At 38.7% G+C, this 13,337-nt stretch overlaps 1 protein-coding gene across 4 annotated transcripts in view; it reads left to right on the forward strand.

The window, feature by feature from the left end:
• The window catches only part of septin12 (septin 12), an 89,633-nt gene that overhangs the window by 60,338 nt on the left and 15,958 nt on the right, over nt 1-13,337 (forward strand). For all 4 annotated transcript variants that reach the window (XM_020608265.1, XM_020608267.1, XM_020608266.1 and 1 more), the window contains 2 exons: nt 3,503-3,910; nt 8,589-8,708. In XM_020608265.1, the coding sequence (XP_020463921.1) occupies nt 3,503-3,910; nt 8,589-8,708 (528 nt within the window). The remainder of the gene's footprint in view (nt 1-3,502; nt 3,911-8,588; nt 8,709-13,337) is intronic.

Raw genomic sequence — 13,337 nt, forward strand, 5'->3', positions numbered from 1 at the left:
TATATATGGATACATATTGGATATATACTGTACAATCATGACCACTTCTCCCAGAAAATTGTTGCAATCACAAATGCTTTGGTACGTATTCTCATGTTTATTTCTTTAGTTTGCATTTGAACAACACAAAAAAGCAGAAAAAAAGCCCAATCTGATCCATTCCACACAGAACTCCAAAAATGGACTGGACATAATTATTGACAGTCTTATCTTAATATTGGGTAGCACACCCTTTGGACAAAATAACTGAACTCAGTCACTTCCTGTAACCATCAGTGAGTTTCTTGCACCTTTACCGGAATTTTGGTCCACTCTTCTTTTGCCAGCTGCTCCAGGTCTCTCAGATTTGAAAGGTTCCTTCTACCAGCTGCTGTTTTGAGATCTCTCCACAGCTGCTCTATGAGATTTAGATCTAGATTCATTGCTGGCCACTTCAAAACTCTCCAGTAAATTATCTGGGTGCTGTTTAAAGTCTGCTTTTGGTCACTGTCTTACTGTAAGATGCCTATAAGAGACTGGGTTTTTTGATGACCAAAGTACAAACCACCTACAAGACCACAAGACCAGCAGGCATCACGAAAACTGGAAAAGAGGCAGTGTTCCACTAAGTCAGAAGAGTTTTTCCTAGCCTTGAAAGATAGTATAGTAACTGAAAGCTTTTTTCGGTTCTTTTGACCAGGAACTCAGAGAGACGAAGCGGACCACTTGGATATATAAAAAATAACCGTGTAGGTTTATTCAAATAATCACAGGTAAAATTAACATTACACGTCCCGGTATCTTCCACCTCCAATACTGCGCGCAGGCAGATGAAGAATGAAAGACCCTGAACCACAATAGGCCTATACATTTATCACTTCGGTTGGGCTATCCCCATTCTACACAGCAACGTCAAACCGTGGCGTCACCTGATATGCCAGCTTTACAGCTGACCATAGCAGTAGTCAAAACATGGAGAGAATCAATGTGTGTGAGTGTTGATTAAGTGGTGTGTATCTAAGAACATTCTGACATGACATCTAGTGACATGTCATGACATTAAAACATAAGAAAATATTATGATTACAATTACGGTTAAACATATCATAATAATAACAATAATCATCCTGCCTGCTGACAATCAAACTTTTTCTATCTAGTTATCCTTGACCATGTGCACCCTGCAAAACTCATGAGAATGACTAAGCATTTAACAGCCTACCTAGACATCCTGTCTCCACTAAACATTTCTAATACAACAAGTATCTAACCAATTTCTATCTGACTAAAAAAATACCTAACAAACACATAAAAAAGCCCTTCTTATTGCCAGAACTGCATATTATTCAGGACCGATAGAGGAAATTAGGAACAACTCCTGACATTGTACTGTAGCCAGTGTTATGGCTGACAAAGAGCCATTGTGCTGTAGAGCTTAATATTCAATTAGATCTCAGCAGTAATGGCTTTATGAGCTTCTTTACAAATAAAATCACAACTATTGGAGAAAAAAATATCATCAGATCATTCACACAACTCTCACAGATATAACATCAAGTACAACAGCTTTACAAACATTTGTAAGACCTCATTTATATTTAGACTGCTTCTGTCCCATAGATCTCTCTGAGTTGACCTCAACAATTGCTTCATCTAAATCATCAACATGTCTCTTAGACCCCATCCCGACCAGGGTGTTCAAAGATATTTTATCCCCAATCAATACATCCATATTAGATCTGATTAATTAAACGTCTACTAAAAAAGCCTACTCTTGGCCCAGATGTTCCTGCTAATTATAGACTGATATCCAATCTCCCCTTTATTTCTAAAATTCTGGAAAAAGCTGCTGCAAAGCAGTTATGTGATCACTTGCACAAGAGTGATTTTCATTCAGGTTTTAGAGTCCATCATAGTACAGAAACTACACTTGTGAAAGTCGCCAACGATCTCCTCCTAGCCTCAGACAAAGGACTTGTCTCTATACTTGTCCTCTTCGATCCCAGTGCTGCTTTTGACACCATTGATCACAGCAATGAGGAAAAAGCTAAATAGTCTCTCTCTGTCTGTCTCTTTCATTTGTGTTCCTGTCTCCCTGAGCAAACGATGCTTGGGGTTCTATTACTCTCTTTCCCCTGCAGTCACACTGTTTGTGTTTCACATGCACCTCTAGCCACCATTAACTGTGTGAATTTGGGTGTGTATGTTGGTTACTCTGTCTTATACATTAAATTTGTCTCCACATTATTTTCTGTACTTTTGCCTCCACATCTCTACAGTTACATTTTGAGCCCTCTGCCAATTAATTATCAAAGCCAAAGAAAGGATTTTTCATTAGCATTCATTTAAATATACCTTTTATGAAATGTGCATTACTCAGAGACACAAAGAATTGGAGAAATTAATAAAACTGAGCTATAGTTAGAAAAAAATATTCAAAGAGGTTTATGTTTTATTAGTTCATTACAAATGTGTAGCCTGTAAGTCCAAGCCAAGACTTTAAAAAAGTTCTCCAGAGCCACAGAAGACATCATACAACTTTAACAGGCTGAATGGGATTAAGCATGACAAGTAAACAGTGTTCTATGTAAAAATACTGTATGTGAAGACCTCCACGGTTTAACTGTTGCAGTGTTATGTAAAATCATCATAGCTGACATATTCAGGAAATGTCCAGCTTCCAGTGCACAGGTCAAATTCAACTCTAGGAAGCATGAAGGAAGCATAAACATTATTGCCAAGTATTATCAAAAATACAAGGAATTTGACTCCAGCCCAATTGCCCTCGATGTACACAGCAATAAAAACAAAATAAATACAAAATATTTACAAGTTGAAATCATTCATTGAACTCAGTGAACTGTACCAACAGACATGCAACCAATCACAGTCCTGTCTCAGGATTAGTTATGTCTCAGTGGTTGTACAGTTGGATATTTATAGTTGATTAAATTATCTGGACTAATACAAACCGGCAACCTGTGTGTGTGTGTGTGTGTGTGTGTGTGTGTCTATTATGAGAATAAGGTATAGTAAAATGCTACAGCTTGGTGAGTTATGCAGAAACACACAGAAACATCAGTCATGCTAATTACAGATGACAGCATTATAATTGTATTTGAGAGTATTTGCAAGATCTCTCTCTCTCTCTCTCTCACACACACACACACACAACCAAATGATTCATCGAGTTCTCAGTGCCAAGTTGTCAGTGTCATTCAATCCTCTTATAGCACAGACTGCAAAGCACACACACACACGCTCAGAGTAAAGACATGGGATAGACTTCAGTTACATCTAGACCAGTTAATTCCTGAAACGCGCATGTGTTTTATTTGTGTCCACTCTTATGTTACTCTTGAAGAGGCATACAGTATATAGTTCCTTGTGACGAGTGTGTGTGTATGATGCTTTAATCCAATCTTCAACCCAAAAATACAAATATGAAACTCCAGAAAGCCAAAGTAGTAGAAACTATATATCTGAACTCCTGTGTGATCTTCATCTTTGTCTTTACATGTAGAAGCTGCTGGAGAACTGGAGACTGACCCGCTCACCCTAATGGAGGAGAGAGAGAAGAAGGAGAGAGGTATCATGGGACAAGATCAAGAAGAAGGGGGCAAGACAGAAGGACAACCTGCCAACATGAATAGCCAGGATTCCATGACAGAAAATGAAGAGAACTGTGTTGAGCTTTGTACAGAGGTGGAGGAGAAAGGGAAGGAGAAGGGAATGGAGGAAGGAGAGTTGAAGAAAGAGATAGAGCTGGAGGCGGAGGTGAAGCTAGAGCTGTGCCAGTCTATTCCAGGCCTGCAGATGAGCCTCATCCGGGGAACTGACCTGTTTGGCTACGTGGGCATCGAGGCAATACTGGACCAGATGAAGCGCAAGACCATGAAGGCGGGCTTTGAATTCAACATCATGGTGGTTGGTGAGTCTCACACATAAATACAAACACAAATATGTTTCTAATATGCACACTAAGATGATCATATAATGTTAACAGAAGTCTGACATCAATTAAAGCAGACACTGTGGTGAGTGTGGTGGGTTACAAAACAGGCAAGTTTCAAGTTACTGCAAGTTGATTTTAAAGGTGTTGTGAAATCAGTATAAACAGGTGGCTTCCTGGAAAGTAGGGAATACACCCCTTCACGGTGCTGAAACACTACAACATGCTGTTAAAAACACAGGAGCCACCAGTGTGCTGGAACCAGTTTGCGGGGTACAACCTAACACATTTTTTTGTGAAATAATAAATAAATAAAAAAATTGAGTTGGAACAATTATGTTTTATGCAAGCAACATATACATCTCTGCCACTAATGAACACTTGAATTTTATTTCTAACACGTACTGTTCCTCTACACTTCCACTGAAAACAAGGCGAGACGCGATATTACAACTTAGCCCATGGGTGGGGTCAACTGTAACAGATAAAGTGTTAGTTGTAATACAAGCTAGAGAAGTTTGATAAATTGGTGCAAACAAAATTAATTCAATATAATTACGTTGTATCAAACAAGGATGTTTCCAAACTATACTGTATTTTATAATATCGATCTATATGGCAGATAGACTGTTATGGTATGTTATAGACCTATCAGTTGATATGTACCCACTTACATGTCAGATTATATAGGAATGTGATATGGGACTGTGTGTCAAACGATGAAAAATTTCTTTTCTGTCCACAAGGTAGGAGGTCAAAAAAAAATAACATCACAGGTCAGTAAAATATGGATTGTTTTCAAAAATATAGCTTCTTGTCATTGTTTACATATGTGGGGTTAGTTGTAATGTGGTGGCTGTACTTCAGCCTAGCTAGCACTTGCTGTGAGCTCATCAGATATTTCAGAACGGTGCAATTTTCTACAACAAGGTGGTCATTAAAGTGATATAAATATGGATTTTGTGATTTACACATATACCCCACTAACTGAAAAATAACTGTGATGGAAAAAAAAAGACTTTTGTGCTCTGAAAACTCAAAATGCAAAACTATGGTAATGTGACTGGAAATGCCGCTGCTTAACCTTGTGTAACCACATGAAAAGTCTGTGTTACATTTTGCCTCGCGTTAGGTTATACCCCACACTCCCCTAAAATCAAACTTACCTCTACTACCCCAAATCAGAAAAAGTTGGGACAGTATGTAAAATCTAAATTAAAGCTGAAAATAGTTTTTTTTAAATCATCTGTGTCCTGTATTACATTGAAAACAATACAGCAGCATGTGCTTCTGGACACTGTTGACACAGGGCTTCCTTTTGGCACAGTACAGTTTTAAGCGGCATTTATGGATGTAACTACGTATTATAGTGCCTGACAGAGGTGTGCCAAAGAAATCCTGAGCCCATGTGGTTATATCGCTTATAGAAAAGTGCCGATTCTTGATACAGTGCTGTCTGAATCATTACTGCAGTCACCTGCTGACATCACCTGTTTCAAATTAAATCATCATTTAATTGTTTTACCTCATTACTGGCCCTGAAATGCAGCCGTCCCAACTTTTTTTTGGGAATGTGTTGCAGCATCAGAATTGCAGTGAGTGTTTACTTTGAACAAAGAATAAAATTGTTGAGGTGTCACATCAGATAATGTGCTACTGTATTGTTTTCAATGTAATAGAGGGCACAGATGATTTACAAATCACTATTTTCAGTTTTAATTTAGATTTTACATATCATCCCAACTTTTTCTAAATTGGGACAATATGAAAAGAAATAATAGATAAAATGATGCGTTGCTTCTTGTCAAGGTCCTCCACGGTCCTTTTTTGCAAGAAATTTACATGTAAACTTAGCAAGCAATTTAACAGAACATGAATTTAGCTACTATTAAATATGTAACTAGAACACATATTACTGTAATACAAAATAATTATGAGCAGCTGACTAATAGATTAGTCAGTCTCACACATTTAACATTAATTAGCTAAAAGCGACAGTCACAGGAAAAGTTCTATATGACGGTATAGCAGGAGAAATTGGCAGTCAGTGAGTTTGACTTGTAAAGACATGGATGATGTACTGTAAATGATAATTAACATTGGGACTTTTTATTGTTCAGTCCTAGTCAACAGTAATGCAAAATATAACAGATTTGTAGAAAAGAGGTTAAAACTCAGATCCCAAAACTCCTTCTTTCTTTTTGATAGCACTCATACTCACCTCCTCAGCAGAGCACAGTGCTGCTTTTCACTGCATTCACCTGAAGCTGTGCCATTTCACACACATACATACACCCACCCACTGCCTTGCTTGCATCTTACTTTTGTGTGTATGTCCATCTAAAAATGCTTTCACTGATTCAAACCAACCACCCATGCTTTCGCAAGTCACAGAGCTCTACTGAGGGTTCAGCCTCTTCTGAGTCACTCAGCAAGGCTCTTCAGTGCGGCAATCCTGCAGTCTGACCAATGCAAGCTGACATGATCGACTCCAGGTCTCTGGGATGTGATAGGATTTCCTCACAGTTCTTTGTGTTTTCCCTTTTCCTCTAGAATATGAAAGTCAACAGTAATGTCCTATACTGTATCTACAGTGACTCTGCATTGTCTGTATGTGTGGCTCTCTTCCTCACTGAAAAATATTTTTGATTTTCAAATTGGAAGAGGAAGCATGATTCTGTGTGGAGGAAGTGGTTTTGAAAGTTCAGGCTGTCTTCTGTTTCCTGCAACAGACATTTAGAGGTAATAATGAAAACAGGAAGTTTACCTTTGATGATTAGCATGCTAATTGTTCGCTTTGTGTTTATTATAACTTTATTACATATCGGATCTTCGAGGTTTAATAGATGTGATCTTGTTTCATCTATCAGTGTGTCTGTGTGGGTGTAAATGCAAATGTCTCCAGACCTTCATATTGGATCATAGTTAATTACTTAAGTTTTATTTAAACAAGAAATCTCACTGAGATTAAGATCTCTTTTGGCAGAGAGACCTAAGAACAAATTACATTAAGTATATACATACATGCAAATCACATACAGCTCATTCAACCCTGATCATCACACACACACAGCAAAAATAAAACAAGCACAACTATTGTTAGCAATACTAGGTAGTAAAATTATGAAGTCTCTCAAAGGAATGAGTTTTTTTATTTTCATGCTATGTAGTGAGATGCATAGTAGCGAAAACCAGTCTCACCCACATCAGAGCTGGTTTGAGGAACTTGCCAATCCAAATTCTCCTCTGGTGTGGTGTCATGGTTTTCAGCTCTGAGCTAAACTAAGGATGTTAAATATCTTAACAGCTTAGATAGCAAGGCTTTATAAATGAAAACACAGATATGATGATGCCTTATAGTTGCCAGTGATAACCATCCAACCTTTTTATATAAATCACAGTAGCGATTAGACTCTGTAATGAATCAACATTGTCCAGTGGTTTAAGGATAGAAACAGCAGCAGAAGTGTACAGGACATCTCCATAATGCAATGTTAGACAAGACAGGTGTATATTGGTTTTCTGATCTTCAAAGGAGAAGACAAGGTGTCTGTTTTGGTATAAGATTATAATTAGAATTTTGATTTTTTTGAGCAAAATGTCCAACCTGAGTTTTGCTGGACTATGTCTTGTTACATTGCCATTTAGAACATGGATAGCTTTGGGAACATCAGTGATCTGAGCTTTTGTGAAATGTACATACTTTGGGTTTTTGGAGACACTTATGTCTCCATTCTCTGTTACACAGGACAATGGCAGGGTGCAGGGACTGTCCACAAAGGGCAACACAAAAAAGAGAAACTACAAAAATATTCACTCTAGCCTAATGTCTCCAAAGTCACGTAACACATCATTGGTCTTCTGTTGGTTATAACACTTGCTATAGCTTGGAAAAATGTGTCTAAGAGCAAAGCGACTGAATATTTTTGTAGTGCCTCTTTTCTGTGTTACACTTTGTAAATGGTCCCTGTGCAACCGTTTCACAGCTGGCTGAACATATGACATTTTATCTAAACAGCTCATTTTGATGAAATGTTGTAGCTCATGGTCTGTCTACCTTACCGCAGTAAAGAGACATCATCTGTGTTTTAGCAGTGTTTGGCTTATGATTTATTGATCTGGGAACTTTGAATCTGTGAATATTTCATGCTAGGACTGGTCTTCTGCTAGTTGTGATGTTTTTTCAGGCAAGAAATTCACCATTTAGATTTAGAATATGTGGTCTGTTTATCCCAATAGTGCCTAGGCTTATTTTTAGGTTTGCTCCAACAGTTTCCAAGATGTGAATACCAGCTAACGGATGAAGAGTGAGGCAACACAGAAATTGCAGGAAAATAAGAGTCCTCAGAGTGCATCTCCTTTAGTATTTAATATATAGTACATACTGCCTTTAGCTAACAACCATAAAATATATTTTTTTATTGCCTTCCAAGATTTTTTTATTTTTGTGTTCATCAAGGCGGTTTAGGGGAGTTCTAGAGTCTTTCAACTTCTAATCCAACACTGATACTGCAGTTTCATGGTGCTGACAGGTTGTGAAAGCTTGTTATTGTCTTTTTTTAGATAAGGGGACATAGCACAAATGACAGATTAAATACTAAACACTCTTACACACACTTAGAGAATGATTAAAAGCATGGGTTTAATGTGTCTGCAGGTCAGAGTGGTTTGGGGAAATCCACACTGGTCAACACTCTGTTCAAGTCCAAAGTCAGCCGAAGGTCCAACTATGAAGAGAAGATTTCCAAAACAGTCAAGCTGCATTCAGTCAGCCACGGTGAGTCCACATAAACATGCATTGTGCAACACTGTCGTTTGTTTCCAGCCATGTGTTTCTGGCTATAAAACCAGACTCTCTGTGTTCCTCTTTCTCCATCAACTGATTGCTTTTGTTTGAGCCATGGTGAGAAAGTTATGACTGATGATCTAGTAGGAGAGAGCTCTCACATCCTACTTTCATATCACTTTTTTCACTTCGTGTCTTATGAGTAGGAATCCTGGTTTGGACTGTAACTGCTTCCAAAAACCCATTCTCTAGTTTTGAAAGCTGTTGTATATTTGTTGTTAGATGAATTCAGAATAGGTTTATTTCACAGTGTGCATATCCAATCTGCACTACAAACTATAAGTGGATATAATGTACTGTATATCAAGTCACCTAAATTGCCTTGTGGTGTATTTATAAGGACATTTGCTTTTGTAATAATGGTGAAACCAGAGGTGAGGGACTCGGGTCAGACTTAAGTCAAATTTGAAGACTTGAGACTTACATGACTAACCCTGATAAGAAACTCAACATGACTTTGACTTGGTGTTCATGACTTGAGACTTGACTTAGACGTGAGACAGATGACTCAAAATGTATTCACTTTTTTAAAATTAAATATTGCATCTTCTAGATACTGAGAACTTATCTTTTTTTTTTTCAAAACATCAATTTTGTAATTTCTTGCACAATGTGGGCAAACCTGGCAACCCCCCAGGTCACAGGATGCAGCTATTATGGAGGGGCCAATCCCAAAAATAACATTTGCATCAAAAATAATATTTGGATTTGTCATGGACCAAGCAGTAAGGCAAAAGACACAGCTTTCAAAGTTCAAAACAATGGGCTTTTTTATTAACCCAAAAGGAAGGAAAAACACAAACATTAACATCAGATAAATTGGGCCCTAAAAAGAGGTCAACAGAAGATAAGGAAACTCAAAATACAGCAAACTGAACTGTCTGATACCTCAACAAAAACCAACTGACCTAACAAGTGACACATAGTGATGGCCGTTTGACACCCGAGACTCAGCCACATGCGCGGTAGCTCATAAAGCAATTGTTTCGAACCACTGTGCCGAGGCGTGTTTTGGTCACATAACTAGTGACGTTTGAATCACTTGAGTGACGTCCGAAGCAGTTGGGTTCGTCGGACGTCAGGTGAATCAGCAGATTGGTTCAGTTTGTCATGTGAATCACTTTGCGGGATCAAGTGTGTTCAGAGACAGGATATCCCTGTTTAGTGGTGTTCATTTGAATCTGTCTTTGCAGAGTAGGTTGGTTAGTTGCTTTGAGAGTTAGTAGTGTTGTAGCAGACTGTGTATTTAGTGGAGAATCACTGTAGATAGAGAGATAGATCAATATATAGCTAGATAGTAAGTTACATAGAGAAATAGATAAAGTAGTTACATAGTTAAATAACACTAGATATAGTTACATAGATAGTCCTAAATAACATTAGATATAGATAAGATATATTGCATATATAGTTACCCAAACCTCTATGAATTATCCAAGCATTTCCTGTGTGCCCCATCCTCATCTGTGCCATGTGAACGGTTTTTTTTCCAAGGCTGGGGAAATAATAATAATACCGTAATAATAAAGCTTTATTTATATAGAACTTTACAACTCCGGGGAGCACAAAGTGCTGCACAATAGAACATGTATATCAACTAAAAAACAATACTAGAACAATAAAACCTAAGCAAGAATAAAACACAAATTTCCAAAATCGGAGTAATAAAAACTTCCATCAAGATACAAATAGCACAAAACAACAAGTTAAACCATGTCCCTTCGGGACAAATAAAACAGATTAAACACCAAAGGCCTGTTTAAAAAGGTGAGTTTTTAAAGTTGACTTAAACACTGCTAGCTGGGTTATGGACCGAAGCTCTAGCGGTAAAAAATTCCAGAGTCTGGGACCATACACAGCAAAAGAGCAGTTGCCCCATTGTTTTATATCGAGACCGTGGGACAACCAAGGACAAGTGCTCTGAGGAGCACACAGCTCTGCGTGGAGCATAGATAGCTAGCAGCTCCAGCAGGTACAGTGGAGTGAGGCCATATATAGCCTTAAAGACAAATAGCAACATTGAAACTCAACTCTCCACTGTACTGGCAACCAGTGTAGGGAGAAAAGAACAGGGGTAATGTGGACATACCTGGGAGTGTTCGACAGCAGCCGAGCCGCAGCATTTTGGACCAGTTGAAGCTTCCGAAGCAAAGACTGAGAAATTCCGACGTAGAGGGCATTAGAGTAGTCTAGTCGCGAAATGATAAAAGCGTGGATGGCTTTTTCTAAGTTTGCACACGATAAGAAAGGCTTCACCTTCGTTAAAAGTCTCAGGTGAAAAAAACTGGTTTTAACCACAGCCCTGATCTGCTTATCAAAATTAAAGCGAAAACTGTGGATATACTGTTATTTCTCAATAAACACTCATAAACAGTTACACAAGCACACCCACTGCCCTGTTCTTCAAGCACACCCTCTTTACCCACATGCCCATGAACCTCTTTACCAATGAACCCCAAAACAAACTTTGTCGAAGTCCACACTATAATCTGTATTTGCCCATGTGAAAATGACATCTGTCTGAATTTGTAGTCCACATGTCATGAATGTAGCAGCACTATTTAAATGTTTTCTTAACACAAAATATAAGTGAGTAGCATATAGGGTTACAGTCAGACGTGCCACATAAGAAACATGGTCTTCAACATGTGTCCATGTTTATTTCATATTTTATTGTGTCAGCTTGAAACCATACAACCATGTAGTGTAGTCGAACAGGAATGTGCATGACGAATCAAATAGCAATCCATGAACCAATAAGCGACACGTCTTGACTGCACCTCAATTTCTTGACCACAAGGTGTCCTACTCGAGCACTGTGTCATTGAGGCCTCGAGTAATGACCCGTTTGTGTGAACACTGTGTCGACGCTTCAACAAGGCCTCATTGGCCATCACTAGTGACACACACACAGACACATATATATTGGCTGGCCAAACCAATAGCACACACAAGGGGTAGACCAAAGACACTACCAAAATAATCAACTAATAAACACTAAACAGACAGTCTGTTCTCAACTAAATATTTCCTTTAAATGTGAAGAAATTAACATAACTTGACAAATAAAGCTTTAACATAAACTACCAACAAATAAACAATAAATTTCTCCCCTTCCTCTTTCATTGGGCACTTGGTGCAGTCCAGGCCTAGTGGGAGGTATTTAAATCTGCTGCTTCCTCAGTCCAATCTTTTGGCTGAACCCCCCCATCCATGGACCAGGAAACACGGTAACTCAAAAGAAAATTTACACATATTAACAATACAAAATTAATCAAACGTGCATGCTCATAGATCAATTGTGTATGTATAATATCAAAAAATACGTATTTATCTACAATTTAACCTACACACATAACAAAATTACCCACCCAAATCCATTGCTGGTGGTGATTTAGGCCCTCACATGGTGAAGGCGAGGACAGAGGCCTTCACAGGATTCAAGGATTATGGTGTGGATGATGGTAGCAAAAAGACAATAGCCTCATGCTGTCTGTGGTGCAAAAATCAATGACAAACACCACAATATCCCGCTTCATCTGTCACCAATAAAACTTACAAAGAAAGGTAAGTAACATTACATGAATGGGTCCTTTGAGGTAGCGTCAGTTAACTTTTTGGCTGGTCAGACTTTAGCTAGAAAATCAACATTAAGTTAGAATTTGTTAGACTTGGCTTCAAATCAGTTCCACATTTTATTTAGTTTATGGGTTTAGTTTGTAGCCTACGAATGCACAGTTAACAACCACAGGAGGTTTGTGAGCATTTGAACTAATGATACTGCCATAACATTATCAGTTCATAAGAATTTTTTATGGCTTGACCCAGGACTTGCGTGGCTTATACAGGGACTTAATTTATTTGATTTTCACCACAGTAACTTGGGACATGCTTGAGACTTGTACATGTGTGACTTACTTCCTCTAGCTGAAACACATTTAACACCTTCTGTGACCTGTGGTATAAAGCCTGTTTGTTATTCCTCTTAGCTTCACACCCCTCAGAATCTTGCTATCGCTGCTTTCCTGTGTTTTAACATTTCACTTTGTTAAAATGGAGTGCACGCATACTTCAGACCTCATCGAATCACTGTTGGGTGTTTGACAGAGGCCACAAAACTTGCTTCTGATCACAACCAACTAAAATTTAGTTAGAGGTAGAATAGGTGTGAAATTTTCTTTTAGTCTCACTAGAGCTAGAGGAAAGGTCACAATGTCATCAAAATGAAACAGTGTTAAATCATCTGTGGTGTAGATGTGACAGCGAAGGTCAAGTCAGCTTGTTAGATTGTCATATTACCGTCCATCCATCCATTTTCCTCCGCTTCTCCGGGACCGGGTCGCAGGGGCAGCAGTCTAAGCAAAGATGCCCAGACTTCCCTCTCTCCAGACACTTCCTCCAGCTCCTCCGGGGGAATGCCAAGGCATTCCCAGGATAGCCGAGAGACATAGTCCTTCTAGCGTGTCCTGGGTCTTCCACGGGGCCTCCTCCCGGTGGGACATGCCCGGAACACCTCCTTAGGAAGGCGCCCAGGAGGCATCCGAAACAGATGCCAGAGCC

Source organism: Monopterus albus, unplaced genomic scaffold (assembly GCF_001952655.1).
Source record: "Monopterus albus unplaced genomic scaffold, M_albus_1.0 scaffold92.1, whole genome shotgun sequence".
Lineage (NCBI taxonomy): Eukaryota > Metazoa > Chordata > Actinopteri > Synbranchiformes > Synbranchidae > Monopterus > Monopterus albus.